This window comes from Mercenaria mercenaria, chromosome 2 (genome assembly GCF_021730395.1).
Source record: "Mercenaria mercenaria strain notata chromosome 2, MADL_Memer_1, whole genome shotgun sequence".
In the NCBI taxonomy this organism is placed as follows: domain Eukaryota; kingdom Metazoa; phylum Mollusca; class Bivalvia; order Venerida; family Veneridae; genus Mercenaria; species Mercenaria mercenaria.
Window position 1 is genome coordinate 7,768,756 of NC_069362.1, and position 20,928 is coordinate 7,789,683.

At 34.3% G+C, this 20,928-nt stretch overlaps 1 protein-coding gene across 7 annotated transcripts in view; it reads right to left on the reverse strand.

Moving 5' to 3' along the window:
• LOC123563116 (IQ domain-containing protein E-like) overlaps positions 1-20,928 on the reverse strand; it is a 73,689-nt gene that overhangs the window by 399 nt on the left and 52,362 nt on the right. For 4 of the 7 annotated variants that reach the window (XM_053529061.1, XM_053529052.1, XM_053529041.1 and 1 more), the window contains 7 exons: positions 20,427-20,580; positions 19,730-19,804; positions 15,987-16,266; positions 13,102-13,842; positions 4,907-5,091; positions 4,157-4,293; positions 2,226-2,263 (listed from right to left, as the gene is read on the reverse strand). In XM_053529061.1, coding sequence (XP_053385036.1) covers positions 2,226-2,263; positions 4,157-4,293; positions 4,907-5,091; positions 13,102-13,842; positions 15,987-16,266; positions 19,730-19,804; positions 20,427-20,580 — 1,610 coding nt within the window. Of the gene's footprint in view, positions 1-2,225; positions 2,264-4,156; positions 4,294-4,906; positions 5,092-11,372; positions 11,484-13,101; positions 13,843-15,986; positions 16,267-19,729; positions 19,805-20,426; positions 20,581-20,928 lie in introns of all 7 variants that reach the window. The other 3 variants (XM_053529044.1, XM_053529074.1, XM_053529077.1) reach the window with 3 other exon arrangements.

The window sequence follows — 20,928 nt, forward strand, 5'->3', positions numbered from 1 at the left end:
AAATGGTGGCCATTTAGAATTTGGGAATTCGAGGGCATGATTTCTTACAAACCTTACATCGTAATATCTTGTCATATTGTACCTACATGTGTGTTTTTTGTAAAAACAAACGCTGAAATAGTCTTTATTATTTATTTTCAAACATGACATTGATACGAAAAAAAACATATATTTTGTTTCTAAAGTTTTTGGATCTTATTTTCATTTTGTTCCTTGCTTTCGAATAGCCGACTTAGCTATCCCCCTGTTTCCGGGTCCTTTACTAAGTTATTCAGCCATGCTAAAGCAGTATGAAAGTTAACATCGTATCTCCCGTTTTTATGCAGACAAAATAAAGACAGACATTGCTCAATTATTTTATTTGTATTAACGAAAGCCCATTAAAGCATTGCAGTGAACGAAATTCACTTAGTTTAATTTGTTTGTCGTATACCGACGCTAATTACATAGGCGTGTGAAAATTACGCACGCGCCGGTTAAAGGGGAAGTTTGGCGAATGTCAGGCAGAGGAGTGAAAATCTTTGTAAACACAAGCCATTCCGGCGACAAATAGGCTGTTCGACTGAATAGGTGTAATTATCACTGTAATTGAGCCGAAGGGACCACCAAATGAGTTCGAGAGTTCGAATTTTCGAAGTTTGAGCGATCCGAGGTAGAGCTATATAGAACAAGAGCACCGCCTTGCGGGTGCTGACGCTCATCTGATTTTTTTTGTGCAATAGAAATATTGTCCTACCCATGATTTTCTAAGTCTAAAAAGGGCCATCATTCTTGCAAAAAGCAGGATAGAATTATGTTTCTTGATGTACAGTGTCCACTTATGATGGTGAAAAACTGTTGCAAGTTTTAAAGCAATAGCTTTGATAGTTTATGAGAAAAGTTGACTTAAACATAATACTCAACCAAGAAAATGATTTTCTAAGTCCAAAAGGGGCAATAATTATTGCAAAAAGCAGGATGGAGTTATGTTGCTTGCTGTACAGGGTCAGCTTATGATGGTGAACAAGTGTTGCAAGTTTCAAAGCAATAGCTTTGATAGTTTAAGAGAAAAGTTGACCTAAACATAAAAACTTAACCAAGAAATCTGATATTTTCTAAGTCCAAAAGGGGCCATAAATCTTGCAAAAAGCAGGACGGAGTTATGTTTCTTGCTGTACAGGGTCAACTTATGATGGTGAACAAGTGTTGCAAGTTTTAAAGCAATAGCTTTGATAGTTTAGGATAAAAGCTGACCTAAACATAAAACTTAACCAAGAAAACTGATTTTCTAAGTCCAAAAGGGGCAATAAATCTTGCAAAAAGCAAGATGGAGTTATATTTCTTGATGTACAGGGTCTGCTTATGATGGTGAACAAGTATTCCAAGTTTCAAAGCAATAGCTTTGATAGTTTAGGAGAAAAGTTGACCTAAACATAAAACTTAACCAAGAAATCTGATATTTTCTAAGTACAAAAGGGGCCAAAAATCTTGCAAAAAGCAAGATGGAGTTATGTTTCTTGCTATACAGGGTCAGCTTCTGATGGTGAACAAGTATTCCAAGTTTCAAAGCAATAGCTTTGATAGTTTAGGAGAAAAGCTGACCTAAACATAAAACTTAACCAGGCAACGCCGACGCAGACGCCGACGCCGACAACCGCTCAAGTGATGACAATAACTCATCATTTTTTTTCAAAAAATCAGATGAGCTAATAAAGAAGGAATAAATTCGGGACCGGGCGAAGAGTTCGAGTGATCCTGGGTGTTCGAAAGATCCGAGTTCGAGCCATTGAAGTTCAACTGTACTTCAAGTAAATTCCCACAGTAAATGATGTGATTTTGTAATAATCTACAGTATATGCTATAAGCACCAAAGACAAGGACAAACAATTTTATTGAATCAAACTGGTTTATAGTTTTGCATTGAATATGCCTGCCCCATCTTCAACAAAACAGCTTACTGTTTTTGAGTTTAGAAAGATGGTGATTTTTGGTTAACTACAAATAACTGACATCTGCCACAACTTCAAAGGAGCAAGTTTATTAATTTTCAAACAGGCCATGAGTATGGTCTAGTGACTCTAATGTGCAGTGAAACAAAACTATTTAAACATGTGCAGAACGTGACACAAGCATGTTACAAACCAAGTTTAGAGAACTGCTGCACCTTGAAATGTTGAAAGAAAGATTCAGAGAAAAGTTATGTCTTTTTTTCTGCTACAAATAAAAGCTGAATAATTCAGACTTACCTTGCCTGATGCTGAACTTATTGATGACCTGGATTTACCTGAAAATATTACAATTATATTTAAGCTGTGCTTTCCTTGCTTAGAATCTGTTCTGTCTGAATGTTCTAAGCAAAATATCTACACAATATCTCTACGTCTCTACTCAAAACTTGAGACAAACAGCTGTCTGTCATGACCTGGCAGTATTGTTCTAGGCCATCTAACAACTGAACTTTAATATAAATGTTACTTCACCTCAAAATTTTTTTCTCATATAGATAAGAGTCTGCCAGATAGTTCTTTTTTAATCAGATAATTCACATAGACAATACAAATTTTACATCGAGACTGTACACAACACAAAGACAAATACTGAACCTAATTTGTTACCAAAAATGAAAAAAAAAGAAGAAAAAAAGCATATTTCATACATTTATATAGTTTAACATTGAAAATTTAATGCATATTTTAATTCATGATGAACTGAGCTTTCAATGGTGTTGGTTAAAAATGCAGTATATGTATAGACACTACGTGTGATGTCTGGTGAAAAAGCTGCATTAAAACTTCTAATTATAATACTACAATGTACTGAATAATGCATAAAAAATCATCTAGGTCCCTATCACAAGAAATTAAGTTTGAAATTCTTTGAAATTTTAATGAAAGGTAAATGAAATTTGAAATTTACAAATAAAATATTCACTTTGCAATAATTTTGTTTTCAGTAAACTTTGCTGACCTGAATGTAGACATATACAAATTTATGTAAATATGAGTAGACCATGAACTTTTTATAATCTTTAAAATTTAAAACAAGACTTTAATTCTTGTGAAAATAAAACATTCAAGTGATTAAAGGCCCTTTTCAAGTTAAATAACAATTTCTTCAAATGATATTCTTTTGAACCATTAAATCAGATTTAATTTACTGGTACATCAACTATGAGGTACTATCTCTAAGCAGTATACACTATGTCTAAAATGATACCACATTGTATAAATTCTCACCTTCTCATTCAAAAAAGTTCCCTAAAATTAAGCAAAAACAAGAAGCCGCGTTCAATAAACGCTTGATGCCCCCATTGGCATCCTTGTCGATAGATTTTGCACCTATGTCCAAAACGAGGTCAAGGTCAAGGTCAAACTGAGGTCAGGTGATGTTTGAAGATGAGGAATGGTCACAGTTTACATCTGTATTAGTATCAATTCAGTCTTGTAAGGGGTACTGATGCTAGATGAAACGGTCCCATTTGGTTAACCAAGAGATGGCCCATATAAAGCAACCTACGTCCAAAATGAGGTCAAGGTCAAGGTCAAACTGAGGTCAGGTGATGTCTGAAGATGAGGAATGGTCACAGGTTACATCTGCATAAGTATCAAGTCATTCTAGTAAGGGGTATTGATGCTAGACTAAACTGTCCCATTTGGTTAACCTCAGACGGATGGACGAACGAACGGACCAACAGGACAATCACTATATGCCTCCCATGGGAGCATAAAAAAACTTCATTTTCTAAATCTATTGCATCAGCACACCATAACAATATGAATAGTAACAGTATTCTGTTAACTTAAACAGAAATGTCTGATTGAATATCAAAGTCTTGCTTCCATCATTATTTCTAGGATTCTTGGAAAACAAAAAGAAAAGATTTTTTTACTGGTAATACAGAAACAATTTTGTGTTAGTTTCGTCTTTCAATAAAGAAGATGCATAGAGGCGTACAACAATTTGAATTTAATTCTTGATATACTGGTACATGGGCCAGCACAATGACAAACTTTTTGAAGAGAAAGAAGTTTAGCCAAACATTTTGTTTGTTTGTTACCAACACAAATGTAAGTCATATGGTGACATTTTCATCTTCTGAAGGTAGGGCCGAACACTCAAGGTACCCTTCAGCCATAGAGCCAATAAATCGAGGTTAGTCAACTGTAACTATTATTACCTGACTGTGGTCTGGATCTGTGTATGGATGGAGATGGTGGACGGTTTGACCGATATGATGATGATAAACGACGTTTAGGGCTTTCTATAATATCAGTGTCATCATCGTCATCATCTTCTTCCCCAGTTGATGATAAACTGAAATAATAACCAGTGATACATGTTACAATGTTACCTGTCTGTCTTAGCATCTACAGCCACAGTCTATACCAGAAAAGGATGTAAATTCTAAATTCTTTTAAGCATAAAATGTTCTTATTATTCAATTTCATCCACAGGAGTTTTATTTCTGAAGACACTTGCAAGTTATTCCCCTTGACAAAATGTTTTATAGAAAATTCTATTTGTTTCTTTTTTTCTTCTTTTTTTTTGAACGCAAGTTTTCTGTTACTTCAAATCACTCCAAACTTCATTCTTACAAGCTTGTCTGCTCACTCTGTGCATTTTGTGCTCAGGTGAACCAAAAATGACAAAAGAAACTTTGACGATTAGCTTTTCGGCAGACTGGGTCATATCCGCAATGGATTTAATTATTCCCCAATGTTTGCAAACAGATTAGCACACAAGCTCAAAAGATTTTTGAATAGTAAGCAGCATTATTCCTATAAATAATTTTATCTCTCTAAACAGAAAACTAACAACACATGGCAATTTTCTTAACAAGGGGAATATACCTATAAAATCACAAAATAAAAGTAACTCAAAAATTTCACGATCTACAGTACTACCAACAGACAAGTTATTTACTTACTGGAAATCTCTCATACGAGTTTTACGTTGCTGATGCCCCAATAGTGAAGACTGTATAAGGTTAACACACTCGTTATATTCTTCATTGTCTGTCATATAGTCATCTTCTGTGTCGTCATCATACATTGCCATCTGTTGTCGTCGCGTCGTGTGACCCATCAACGCAGAACGAATCAACTCTGAAGCCTGAAATTATAGTGGTGATGATATTATTTGATAACTGGAGACTATACTGCCATTTTCATATGTATCAGTAAGCGAATGTCAAGAATGTCTTTTATTCAGTCCAAATGTCTGGTTCAATACTGCCGATATAGTAACATACAAATTAATGAACATTTGATTCTATTAAAAGAATTTTCAGTATTCAGCTAGAAATACATATATGGATAAATGTTTAAAATTGAATAAAGGGGTTGCATGTTTTAATTTTCATTGCAGTTACTATAAAAACATTTAATCTGGCAGACTAGAAATGTTTTGGTCTCAGCACAAAGTTATATAATTATACTAGCATACATAAAGTCCAAAACAATTTTTTTTACTTGGGTTTTACGGCGCACCAACACAGTATAGGTTATATGGCACCAAACAGGACTACAAATTTTGTTTCGTTGAATAGCTCTCATTTATACAATCTAATAGCATAAAATAGCAAACAAAACTGCATTTTAAAAACATGAAGTTAAAATTTAAAAGGGTCCGAGTCCATCCATCTTTAAACCAAAAGACGAAAATGATATATATCAGTAAGATGCTGGCAAGCATTATCTTAAACAAAATTCTATTCTAGCTAGATTACTGCATTTAAAAGCTTGAAGCAAATCTGTGTACCTGAAACACGTCGAGCTAAGAATTTAAACTTTGCAACAATGATATTATTTTAAGAGTTTAAATATCACAGTAACACAATAAAATATTTGGAGCTGGAACTGAACAGAACAGAAAAGAAAATTACATGGTGTAAACACTTGTTATGCTGTGCATTTGTTAGACTGTGTAAACAAACATTAATACATTACAGACTTGTTTTAAAATTTACTACATGGGTTTTCTTTTTGTTTTGTTTAATATTAAATTGATGGTGGGGAATACCCAATGTGCCCCTCCATCCATCATTTTATCAAGGGAGGGAACCTGGGTAGAAATAACAACCTTCTGTAAGCCATAAGGATGGCTTCCGCACATGAAGAAATCAATGCCCCAAGTGAGGCTAACCCACATCTTAAAGAGGAAAGATGAGTTGATTTCTAATAATTATTCACATACCCTAAAGTTGCCTAAATTGTGATTATAACAAAATTCAGTGATAAAGAATTGTCTCTCATCATTTTTGTAAAGTTGTGTCAGAACATTATGATAATTAAGGTATGACCCACCAAATGGTGAATATTTCAAATGTTTAAATTAATGTTACAGCAATTTAATGTATCCAGTGAGAGACCTGTATGCAAAATTTAGACATTTTTTACCATGCTGTTTTTTGTAAATTTTGTATAGTTTGTGATATTTCCTCGAGCTCATGTAGAGACAAATTTTAAAGTGATGGCCACTGTCCAAAACATTTGCAGAGAATTCATAATTTCATTTCACTATCAATTTTGACAAAAGAAACTTTAAACTATTGGTATACAATTATAAAACACAAAATAAAACTGTGAATATCATTTTTTTTCTAGGGTGACTCAAGTAAAAGGATTTAATGAGACAGAATTCTAACTCCAACATTGAAAAATAAAGGTCAAGTCCTGTGGGACTGTTTTAAATTTTGCTTACTTCATTCAAAAATAACCTTTGGGAAGAAGTAAAACCTACCTAAATTTTTTCCACAATATGTAATCTAAAGAGTGAAGGCAAAATAGAGAAGTTTTACCGCATGTAACTCAGTATTTTTAAAGATGTGTAACTCTGCCCCCTTCTGTTTCAGAGGTAAATTCACTTTAAACAGCAAGAAATCACTTATAAATTGAAATTTTTTCACTTTTGTACAATAAATCAATAATAAGTCTTGAAAAAGTAAAAACTTACTAGAAACAAGAGGACCATGATGGTCCTGAATCGCTCACCTCTTCCCACATGACCCAGTTTTGAGTATGACATCGTTTTTTCTATTATTTGACATAGTGACCTAGTTTTTGAGCTCATGTGACCAAGTTTTGAACTTGACCTAGATATTATCAAGATAAAAATTCTGACCAACTTTCAAGAAGATCCACTGAAAAATGTGGCCTTTAGAGAGGTCACAAGGTTTTTCTATTATTTGACCTACTGACCTAGTTTTTGACGGCACGTGACCCAGTTTCGAATTTGACCTAGATATCATCAAGATGAACGTTCTGACAAATTTTCATGAAGATCTTGTGAAATATATGGCCTCTAGAGAGGTCACAAGGTTTTTCTATTTTTAGACCTACTGACCTAGTTTTTGAAGGCACGTGACCCAGTTTCAAACTTGACCTAGATATCATCAAGATGAACATTCTGACCAATTTTCATGAAGATCTTGTGACATATATGGCCTCTAGAGAGGTCACAAGGTTTTTCTATTTTTAGACCTACTGACCTAGTTTTTGAAGGCACGTGACCCAGTTTCGAACTTGACCTAGATATCATCAAGATGAACATTCTGACCAACTTTCATAAAGATCCCATGAAAAATGTGACCTCTAGAGTGGTCACAAGCAAAAGTTTACGGACGGACGCACGCACGCACGGACGACGGACACTGCGCGATCACAAAAGCTCACCTTGTCACTTTGTGACAGGTGAGCTAAAAAAAGAAAAATAAGGAGTGAGGCTTGAACCTTAGAATGCCCCCTGAAAAATTAAAGTCAAAGTTGGTTTATTGTAGGAATTCAATACTCTTCAAAAGGAGGTACATTATTACATGGGTCATACCTTAAAGTGCCAAAACAAATTTTATCAGATTTCTGACTAAAAATACATAGGTTTAAATACTTCTTAAACATAAATATGACACTAAGTGTTAAAGATTTTAGAAAATAAAATCATAAATGCTATATGCCAACTTAAGCAGAAAAATGCTTTATGCAGAAATAGGGGTATGCAAAAAATGCTGAAAAAAACCTAAATGGTAAAATTTTATAATAGACCTGTAATGTATGGTGGTCAGTAACATATGAAGCAGACATTGTTTTGAACAATGCTGTAGAATTAAACACATAATTCTGGCCCCAGGTTTACAAAACATTTTTCGGTCTCTGCTGAGTTTGAGATTGAAATTGTTATAATAAATTTTACTAAGGCCAGAGTTTTTTTATCTTTCGTTTTACGGGAGATTTTTGAAAAATGAGCAGGGGGAGGAGGGAATAAAAATAAAAATAAAAAGCTTGAAAGTGAGCATCTCGGAAAAAAATAAAAATAAAATAGAATTTTTTAAGATTTTTTTTATTTTGATGAACTTTCGTTTCAAGTTTTGTTTACTTGTGTTTGTGTCCAGTATTTAATATTGTGATGTATTGTTATGTTTTAAGACTATAAAAGCCATTTAAACAGGATGAACATTGAATAAAATTTTCATGCATGCTTGTGAATAAACTGCTTCAGGCACTGTAGCTCACACTGGCAAGTCTTTAAAATTCAGAAAGCTTGTTTTACTTAATTTAAGTGGAAGACAAAAATTATTTTATCTGTTACAACAGCCACAGTAAATTTCAGTGACAGCAAGTAGAGACTAAACACATCTGGTATAAAGTGGCCCAGTAGTGTAGTGGTTTTGGTGGTTTGGTTTGCTTGCATCTTCTGCTGTGTAACCTCTGCTTTTTATACATAATGTTTACTTATTGTATCTTTCACCAATATCATCTTTAACCAGCTAACTTTACAGTTTATGCCAGCTCATAATATACTGGATTTTATAGCAAAATAAAGTATTTAATAACCTTGAATAACAGTCACAGTGCAGAGGGCAAGATTTTTTTTCAGTGATGAAAAACGAAAGATAATCTAGCAAAAAGTAATCTGAAAATTTACCTGATTTAACTCTGTAATTTGCACCTTTTTATAATACACTTAGTTCAAGTACTGAAGTTGCTTCTGTAATTTGCACCTTTTTATACTACACTAAGTTAAAGTACTGAAGTTGCATAACTTTTTGTCAAAATATTGTCTCTAATAAAAAATATTCTTTATTATTCTTTATACACTTATGCATTCTATTGAAGTTACAAAAGAAATGGACCATCTGTCTGAGATTTTGCCAACACTACCAGCTGCTTTATGCCAGACAGTCCCAAGCCTGTGTAAAGTGTGAGGGGTCACCATTGAAATAAAAATGTAAAAAAAATCTGCTGTTACAAACATTTATTTGTTCTGCAAACAACTAATGTTTTGAATAAAATTTAATGTCAAAGCACCTTTGATATTGTATTACCTTTCAAACTTGTAAGTTTAATCTATTGAAAACAAAATGTGAGTAAGACAATCTTTAGACAATTTAATACTTTTAATACTGTCACTTTTATGAAAGGAGTATTATGTACAATAGTATTATTTCCCGAAAAATATATATTTTGAAAAGTGTCTAAAAATATTTGGACACAATCATCGTCCATCCACCCGTGTAGAAAGAGAGAAAAAAAACGAAGATTATCGGTAATTATTCAGTGATAAACTAAGTAATGTTGACCTTGTTTTCATGACCAATTTACACCCCCTCTAAGAGCTAAAAGAAGTGTGTCAGTAGCGGAGATCAAAGCGGTATTTTTGCTCGAGATTGTCATGGCATTACGTCATGTTTTCGCGCCATATGACATATCACTGTCTGATCGTACCACAACGGTTCTTAAAATTGCTGAGAAATAGAAATCAATAAAAAATTTCTTCTTTAATTTTTTATCAAAAGCGAATGTGCTATATCCCGTATAAAAGGTAAATGTCTCAAACGATAGTTACTATAGTGGATATCCTACCTCTGTGACATATTAGCCCTCAAGGAATTTACATTATTGTTTGACAAGAAAAACTTTTAAATTGTTGGTCAAAAAATACATGTACAAAGATTCATTTAAAACTTACTAAAATCCGCAGTGACATCACATTGCTTTATTTTAAAATCGCAGTTCTACTTACGTTCACGAGGTCACGTAACCTATTCTGCCGCACTAACAGAAATCTGTTTGCCAAAAATCGTCTTACTCCATGTATTGTAATCGCAGCCGCTTTTTCATTATTTAAGATTTTTTTATTCTGTTTTTTGTACTTTCTGGTCAAAAGTCTGAATTTTAAGCCCATAGTATTCATCATTTATTTACTTTTAGAAAGAAATAAGTAACTAAGATCGCGCTGTTTGAATTTTTACAAATGATTATATGAAAATTCAACCATTTTTATAGAATTTTGCCTACATTTCTGTCGATATCTTATTAAAATCATTATAGAATTCAAAAAGTATTATTTCTCAAAGGGAGTTGAAAACTTGAAGCGAAAATATTAAAAAATGAATGCACTATGCACGGTTTCTGTGTACGTGTCGATGTAAATTAGATGTTACGATAGGTCACACGTGCTTGTGGAATGGAAAATTACCGGCATGACGTTTTGATATCTTTACGATTCGCGGGTAAATTCCAGTCAATCCAGGTAGCGACTGAACCATCTCAAAGTTTGTTGACGTTTTGTAGATGTAATTTCTGAATTTTGGTAAAGTAAGGACGTAAAAAAACCACTCGCCCGATCGGTTGAGTACACAGCGAGGTCCACTCGTTTTACTAAGACTTAACTCGCCAATGCGAGCAGGCGAGTGGAATTTTACACCCTGTTAATGCCGATAAATGTACGGCAAAACACGATATTTTGCACGCGTTAAACTCCCTTCCTGTGAAATTACGTCCAGGTGAAAATACACTAATTTTATTTTCTTTGGGGCTGTAAACAACCGACCGGCGGAAAAAATAAAATAAAACTCGGGAAAATGAATTTTAATTTTATTCCACTTTTGCAATATTTAGGACCGGCGCTCCCGTAAAACGAAAAATAAAAAAACTCTGGCCTAATACTACAAGATTAAATTCCATCCAAGACTGACAATCAGTACTGAATAGTCATGTAAAAATACCGGTAGTCATTAACAAAACATTTGACTTCAAACATGCAATTTGGATAAAATGATAAATTAGTTTCATTATCAAACACAGCTAAGACTGAAAATGTTTTGTGAACATGGGGCCAGGTGATTCTGCATAACTACAAAACATACAAAGCACACACTTTGGAAGCTGTAAAAACAAACACTCAGCAAATTACATGTGTTAACATCCAACTATTAAGCACTAACTTGGTACAGATGTATATTAAGCATACACTGTGGATTTTGTATACTTTCAACAGAATTTAGCACACCTGGTGATATGTGTAAACATCTTAAAAACAAACTGATGATAATGTGTAAACACAGGAAATTCAGCACACACAGGTAAAAGCTCTGGCAACACAAGAACATACTCTACCTGGTCCCTCTCATGCTCATGTTTTTTATACTGGTACCCTGTCCATCTATGCTGAATTGTTTTCGCAGCATGATTTTCTCGGAATCGTTCTACTTTTTCATTTTGTAATCTCTAAATGCGGATGGGTGCAAAATACAAAGAGAAATGATATAGCTATGTGCATGCTATAAATAACTAAATATATAACAAAGTGATGAAAATCAAGTCTAACAACTGTAGTAATACGAACAAATTTACTGTTTGAGCCACTTAATCTGTAACACACTGAAAGTTTTCATTAATTTCTGATCTATTTTGCAAGATCCTGATAAAAGTTTTTAATCATTTTACAGGTCTCCAAGGGAGGTAATAGCATTCATTTGAATCTGAAGGATATCAGATATCTGTAAAAAGTGCAATTTTCACAGGAAAATCTGTTTTATTTTATGGTCTTAAGTATGAAAAAAGACTTTTCACATTTGTTTTTGGTTTACATGTTTATCTTGTTTCTTATGCTAAGTAAGATATTCCAAAAGTTTTATATACTGGTAGATAAAGCAAAAATCAAGAGTCAAACTTGTCTTTTTTTAAAAAAACATTGATGGCTGAAATGTGCTCTATGCAAAATTTAAAACTTACTGTGAGAATTAAAATTCGAAAGGTTTGTATTACAATCCTTGGAGTTATCTATGTTTAAAGAAAAATCAAAGACAAACTTCACTGTAGAAAAGGTAAATCAAACAATATGTGTAATGGTTCAATATAATATGAAAACTTCTATGCAAAAGCATGCTTCCATCCATAGTTCTTCAGCCAACTTTTTCAATGGTTTTGTTTCGATTGTTTTTTTAAGACTGTAATTAAATCAGGCCATTTTGTGAAAGTTTTTAAACTGCATTTTGATTTTTTCGTTTGTTTTGGGTTTAACGCAGTTTTTCAACAGTATTTCAGTTATGTAACGGCGGGCAGTTAACCTAACCAGTGTTCCTAGATTCTGTACCAGTACAAACCTGTTCTCTGCAAGTAACTGCCAACATACCCCCCACCCAGGGATCGAACAGGCGACCCCGCAATCCATAGACCGACGCTCTCCCTATTCAGCTAAGCGGGCAGGCTTAATACTACATTCTGACCATTTTCACCTGCAGGTAGCATTTCAGATATGTACAGGTTTGAAAGAGTATGTTAATGAGGTTCACCAATCCATTTTTCATTGATTTTACACCAGTACAAGATTGTTCTCCACATGTAACTGACAACTTCCACACATGAATCTGAGATGGAAAACAATAGTTATACTGTCTTCCATCAAACTGTCACAAAAATCATTGCTTCACTAGGAGATAAAATCTGTAACCTCTTTACTGTTTCAAATAGTATAGTGTACAAACTGAAACTTGTGGATAATGGTTTAAAATTTTTGACAACTTTTTTGCTATCTTAGAGTGAGGCTGTACAGCTACTGAAAATGATAATGATGATGATGACGACTTTTATGTAGTTGAATCTAGAAATGACGATGGAACTATTAAGAATGACATACAGAAAAGGAAAACTTGAAAGAAATTTCTTTTTTTGACTTCAAACCATTCAAATGAGTAGAATGTTACTGAAAAACCTTAACCAGAAAGTATGCACAACAGAGTCACCGGAATCCAACATACACAAGTTCAACCCTACCCTTTTGTGCAGTGAACACATCAGACATAAAACCCTGCCTAATATCGAGCAATGCAGTGCAATTATTTACAGAATCTTCGATCTTTAGACTATCGTCAGACAAATGTTCCTCATTTGAACTTTTCCCACTATTCTGGTTGGTCTTAGGTGACTGCTGTAATGACACAGCCACCCTAACCTCACGCAGACCATGTCCACTCCCATGCTCTAGCTTTTCAGACTTTGCCAATACTGATGCAAAATGTTCCCCATTCTGACTTTTCTCATGTGTATGGTCCAGCTTACTGGAGTGCCTCAATGAAGAGCCCAAATGCTCCTCATGGGGACTTTTATCATGTGTATGGTCCAACTTACTGGAGTGCCTAAATGGAGAGCTCAGATGCTCCTCATGGGGACTTTTTTCATGTGTATGGTCCAGCTTACTAGAGTGCCTAAATGAAGAGCCCAAATGCTCCTCATGGGGACTTTTCTCATGTGTATGGTCCAACTTACTGGAGTGCCTAAATGGAGAGCTCAGATGCTCCTCATGGGGACTTTTCTCGTGTGTATTGTCCAGCCTAATGGAGTGCCTCAATGGAGAGCCCAAATGCTCATCATGGGGACTTTTTTCATTTGTATGCTCTGGCTTATGTGAGTGCCTTAATGGCAAATGTCCCTCATATGGACTTTTCCCATTGGTATGCTTTAAGTTTAGAGATTGTCCTAATGGTGATTGATGACTTTCTTGATTGTGTACTGCCTGTTTTTGCAGCTCTGTGTGTCTGAATATTTTTTCTTGATCCTTCGTTTTTTCATCATTATCCTTTTTCTTCTTTAAAGATGAAAGACAAAATCTTTAGGTTATACAGATGTGCATTTAGTTGCTTGTGTTAGGGTATACTTTTATCTTGCCTTTACAAGTTATGAAAAAGCAATTAAAATAGTAATAGCTACCTACTTAATGATTTAAATGAAACAATACTCGGTGAGTAAAAAAACAAGAGGGCCATGATGGCCCTATATCGCTCACCTGTTATCATTGCACTTGAGGACAAGAAGGTCCTCAGAAAAAATATCTAAGTCCAAAGGACAGGAACAACAAAGGGAAGAAATTTAACCAAAAAGAAAACAAAATTCTTACAAGGTACAGATATGTCAAAATACACCTAAAAATTGGAGGTACCATCCATGTTGTACCACAGAAAAGTGGTCTCGGTTTGTCCCTACGGCCAATAATAAAAAAGTTACTAAAAATAAGCTATTTATAGTAACGTAAAAGGGAAGTAATTAAAAAAACAATTATTGTAAGTGAAAAAAGAAGGATCTGCCAAATAAATCAGTTGACATAAATGAAATTTCAGATCAGTATCTTCATTAGTTACGGAGATATACCCATTTTAATTTGAAATAAAGGGAGGTAATTTGACATAAAATCAGTCCATAGTTATCTACCCTGATTAGCTCAGTTCGGCTAATGACAATAATGAAATTTCAAATAAGTCCTATAAGTACTTACTGATATAAATCCATTTTGATTACAATCAGGGGAGGTAATCAGATATAAAATAACTCTGGAACCTACGATTGGATCTGATTTGTCATGGAATCCAAGATTTATTGTTGTTGAAGATATTTTGGAAGTTTGTATCAAATAAAACCATAAATGAAGTATCTATATGGCTGCAAAAGCCAAAATAGCCAATTCTGGACCTTTAAGGGGCCATAACTCTGGAACCCATGACGGAATCTGGCCAGTTCAAGAAAGGAACAAAGATCTTGTGGTAATACAAGTTGTGTGCAAGTTTGGTTAAAATCAAATCATAAATGAAGCTGCTATTGTGCAGACAAGGTCAAAAAAGCTAATTCTGGCCCTTTCAGGGGCCATAACTCTGGAACCCATTAAGGGATCTGGCCGGTTTAAAAAAGGAACCAAGATCTTATGGTGACACAAGTTTTGTGCAAGTTTGATTAAATTCAAATCATAAATGAAGTTGCTATTGTGCAGACAAGGTCAAAATAGCTAATTCTGGCCCTTTCAGGGGCCATAACTCTGGAACCCATGATGGAATTTCGCCAGTTCAAGAAAGGAACAAAGATCTTGTGGTAATACAAGTTGTGTGCAAGTTTGGTTAAAATAAAATCATAAATGAAGCTGCTATTGTGCAGACAAGGGCCAAATAGCTAATTCTGGCCCTTTCAGGGGCCATAACTCTGGAACCCATATTGGAATCTGGCCAGTTCAAGAAAGGAACCGAGATCTTATGGTGATACAAGTTGTGTGCAAGTTTGATTAAAATAAAATCATAAATGAAACCACTATCGTGCAGACAAGAAATTGTTGACGGACGGACGCATGCACGGACTGACGACGGACGAAGGGTGATCACAAAAGCTCACCTTGTCACTATGTGACAGGTGAGCTAAAAATATATGGAAGTTTTCAATCATTCTAGTCTTAATAATGGGAAGAAATAATTATATGAATAATGGCAATATGAAAGTATGTGTAGTAATCAAACTATAATTTACTATTAAAGGCAATAGAAAGTACAACTTCAGTTTCTCATCCATACAGTACAGACAGTTTCAAATCAGTTCAATAACATTTGAAAATCAACCCTAATGCTGACCATATCTAAAAATGTCACAGTTAAACTAGCACCAATGTCAAACATGTATGTCATGACCACACATGAATTATAATCAATACAATATTCAGTGTTAGTTAAACCAAACACATACTCCAGACTACCAAGTACCAAAACAGACTACTCCTGTAGGCAAAGTATACAACCCTTAATGTCAGCATAATCAGATGAGCTCAAATAATTACGAGCAGATTTTAAACGCTATAGTCTGTAAATGTTTGTGTATATCAATGCACTGAATTCAAATCTAAAACTGAGGTTGGAAGCTGAACGTTTACTTTCTACTGCCTTAGACATAACTATATCTACAGATATAAATCGTTTATACCTGTTGGTCTTGTCTATGAGATTTCCAGTGCCTCTGTATAGTCTTTGCCGATCTGTTCTCCTGGAAGTCTCGGATCTTTTGTTTCCGTGATGCTGACATGCTACTCTCTAACGACGGTCTTCTTTTAGCACTTACTGGTCGCTTTTCTGTTCTACCACTGTCAGGGCGTTCAGGGCGCCCTCTAGGTGTTCTGTCTTTGGCAGTAGGTGGTCGGTCATCAGATCTTGCACTAGTTGGTCTCTGACCTCTGGTGCTGGTAGTACGGGCACTTGGAGGTCTACTGTAATATAAAAGGAAAGAACATACATGTACATGCATTCTGAAACCCATAACAAAACTAAAGATAATGACTAAAATAATTTATGATTTCATTTAGGGTTTCGTAAATGAATGTGAAAGCAGTCAAACCTGTGTTAAAGACAACCTCTGAACAGAGACCACCTGGCTCTAAAGACCACATGTTTTGTTTCCCATTATAACATTTACAGTGTATTTTAACCTGTGAATAAAGACCACCTCCCAATAAAGACCACATTTTCGCTCTCCCAAGGGTGGTCTTTGTACACAGGTTTGACTGTACTCGGTTTATTGATGTTATAAAAAAAATGTTGCATTGGTAGCTATTTTTTAGACCTCCTGTTTTTGCATGTTTCTTCAAAATTTAGAGTTGGAATCACAATCTTATGATGAACAAAAGACCTTGATAATGATGAATCTGAAATTAAAATCTTATTGGATATCATGATGATTGCATTAAATCTTTCATAGCTATCACCAGGGTTATCACAAGGACTGCATTACAATTCTATTGGCTATCACAAGGACTGCATTAAATTTTTACTGGCTATCAACAAGGAGTATTAAAATTTTATTTAGGATCATGAGGATTGCATAAAAATTCTATTGGAGATCACATGGATATCATTGAAATTTAATTTGTTATCAGGAGGATTGCATAACACTTTAACTGGCTTTCATAAGGGTTATGTTAAGATTTTATTGAAGATCACTTGTATTGCATTAAAATTATATTGGCTATTGGCTATCACAAGGATTGCGTTAAAATTTCACTGATGATCATGAGGATAAAAATGCACATAAAATTTTAAGACCTCACCAAATTCAAAAGTTGTTCATCGGATTTGCCGCTCGTATATTTTCAGAAACAAAATTTGTTGGTGTGCTACTTTTTATGGACGTAACAGTGTACAAATGCTTATAATTCCAGTCCAAGATTGTTCTAAAATGGACTTTAATCACAATAAATCATGATATTTATATTTAGTTGCATTACAATTATGCAGTTACACCATTTTCTTCGAATGTTTACCAAACTGAGTTGCTACAAAAATCGGACTTATATCATTGAAAACTGGATGAAACAAGAGGGCCATGATGGCCCTATATCGCTCACCTGTTATCATTGCACTTGAGGACAAGAAGGTCCTCAGTAAAAATATCTAAGTCCAAAGGACAGGAACAACAAAGGAAAGAAATTTAACCAAAAAGAAAAACAAAATTCTTACAAGGTACAGATATGTCAAAATACACCTAAAAATTGGAGGTACCATCCATGTTGTATCACAGAAAAGTGGTCTCGGTTTTTCCCTACGGCCAATAATAAAAAAGTTACTAAAAATAGGCTATTTATAGTAACGTAAAAGGGAAGTAATTCAAAAGAAAATTATTGTAAGTTAACAAAAAAAGGATCTGCCAAATAAATCTGTTGACATAAATGAAATTTCAGATCGGTATCTTCATTAGTTACAGAGATATACCCATTTTAATTTGAAATAAAGGGAGGTAATTTGACAAAAAATCAGTCCATAGTTATCTACCCTGATTGGCTCGATCCAACTAATGACAATAATGAAATTTCAAATAAGTCCTGTAAGTACTTACTGATATAAATCCATTTTGACTACAATCAGGGGAGGTAATCAGATATAAAATAACTCTGGAAACTACGATTGGATCTGATTTGTCATGGAATCCAAGATTTATTGTTGTTGAAGATATTTTGGAAGTTTGTATCAAATAAAACCATAAATGAAGTATCTATATGGCTGCAAAAGCCAAAATAGCCAATTTTGGACATTAAAGGGGCCATAACTCTGGAACCCATGATGGAAACTGGCCAGTTTAAGAAAGGAACCAAGATCTTGTGGTGATACAAGTTGTGTGCAAGTTTGGTTAAAATCAAATCATAAATGAAGTTGCTATTGTGCAGACGAGGTCAAAATAGCTAATTCTGGCCCTTTCAGGGACCATAACTCTGGAACCCATTAGGGGATCTGGCCGGTTCAACACAGAAACTGAGATCTTATGGCAACACAAGTTTTGTGCAAGTTTGATTAAATTCAAATCATAAATGAAGCTGCTATTGTGCAGACAAGGGCAAAATAGCTAATTCTGGTCCTTTCAGGGGCCATAACTCTAGAACCCATAATGGAATCTGGCCAGTTCAAAAAAGGAACCAAGATCTTATGGTGATACAAGTTGTGTGCCAGTTTGTTAAAAATCAAATCATAAATAAAGCTGCTATTGTGCAGACAAGGTCAAAATAGCTGATTTTGGCCCTTTCAGGGGCCATAACTCTGGAACCCATAATGGGATCTGACCAGTTCAAGAAAGGAACCGAGATCTTATGGTGATACAAGTTGTGTGCAAGTTTGGTTAAAATAAAATCATAAATGAAACCACTATCGTGCAGACAAGAAATTGTTGACGGACGGACGGATGCACGGACACACGACGGACGAAGGGTGATCACAAAAGCTCACCTTGTCACTTTGTGACAGGTGAGCTAAAAACATATTAAATTATTTGATAACATCAATCTACATTATTTTGGTAAGGGTAAATACGTATTGATGCATGCCACTTTTCTGTTTTCTTTTTTCCCTGTCCAAATGATCAGCATTTGACAATGTATACGAAAGTGGGTGGGGTAAGGAATTTACATTATGAGTTGTGTTCAGACCAATTTAGATCTTCAAATTTTCCAATCCTTGAGTAGAATAATGTTAATGCATGTTAATCTCCTTTTCAGACCTTAATTGAGACTTTGTTTTCACAAATTTAATACGTTAAGAAAGTTTAAAGTTAGAACAAGAGCTGTCCGTAAGCAAAGAAGTATAAAATACACAGAACGGCAACAGGAGATAATCTCGCATAAGCTCGTGTCACAGTGTTATCTTACTGAAGCATCTGCTGACTTGATCACTCGTAATTAAATTAACAGACGCTTATTACGGTATTACACTGGCTATTGGGTCGGCATATAATAAACCGAATCGGGTCCAATTTTCAAATGACAACTGTTCATTTCTCAGACTTCCAATCATAAATTCATTCCTCCCTGTGTAGAAAATACTAATAACATTAAAAAAAAAAATACCATTTACACTATATACAAATGATCTGATAGGAAGTTTTTCACAACACAAATTTTTTTCTTCGTCTGTCTGTTTCATACACTGGTAAAACAAGATCTCATTCAGTTCCCACGTGATAATGGCAAGATTTGCTTTATATGCCTTTCAAATTGCCGATCTATTTATTTTTATAGCTCCTTGCCGTAAGACAGCAAACTCAACTTCTCTCAGTGCTTGACTTTTTTTACTTTTCAATATGGTGTGGCCTAAAGAAAGCTTGCTTAAATGCATTCCCTATGTAAACTATCATATAAAGTACAGAAGTGATACATGACTGACTTGAACAATGTGATAAGCCATATATACCTTGACCTGGAAGCCTTTTCTGTTCTTTCATCCATTCTATAATCATATTCACCATTGCCAGAACCTATCAATTTCCTGAAAATATGTGAAAATACATGTAACAGACATTCTCCCAAATGTATAAAAGACATCATACTTTTTCAGTAAGCACCTGACCCCTTATTATTCAGAACATTGCAATCTTCATGCAATTTACCAGTACACATTTAGAATGTATGTGTAAAACATAAATCTCAAGTTTTGAACATATAATTTATATGAAACAAGCAATCTATATAAATGTCACATTTTTCAACAGACTGCTTATTACATCATACTTCAGGATTTCTGAAGACAGTATTTTACAAACAGATCTGGATACCTCCATCACTCTATTCTCATATATTATCAACAGATCATTAAAAACAGACTAATTTATATAAAAAAACACCTACAATCTTCATAAATCTTCCACACTAAGCAAACATGTAATACTTCAAACCAATTTATTTCCGGCACTATTCAGAAAGAAAATGGTATAATGAACCTGCTTCAAAAAACCTTTGACCTTTAACCAAGTTATTCTAACAGTGTATAATTTTTATATTCAATTCTTTACAGAATGTACAAAAAACATCTTAAAAAAAGAATATGCGAGGTCCTTACTGCTAAAAAAATTCATCAAAAGATGATAGGTAGAAAAAAACGTAGTACTTACTCCATCTCTTCACATCTTTTCTTCCATCTATTTTTCTCCGCTGTGAGCACTTTTATTTTCTCATTTTTCTTGTCTAACATTTCCAGTAACTCTGACTCTCGTTTGTCTAGCTGGTCTAATCTGTCCTCAAGGCTTCCATCTAATGCAATTTTCCCTGTAATTAATAAATATGTGTATCTAGTCTTATAATCAAAACACACGTGCTTGATGAAACAATTCAAACGTACTTGTTCATTGTTTGGATAAAAAAATTCTAAGAAGAGAGAACTGGCATTTAATAATTCATGGCTTCTGCCCAAATTCATTGAATCTGTTACAATAATTTGTAATGACCTGTAGAGTCCCATACAGAAAACTGACTTGATCAACATTTTAAATATCTCAGACATTTTGTTTCTTTTGAATCACTGTTTTTGTATTTTACAGGGTTAATTTAATTAACTTTTACTGATTCATAACTCGTTGACAATTCAACTTCCATGAAAAACTTATAAGAATTTCA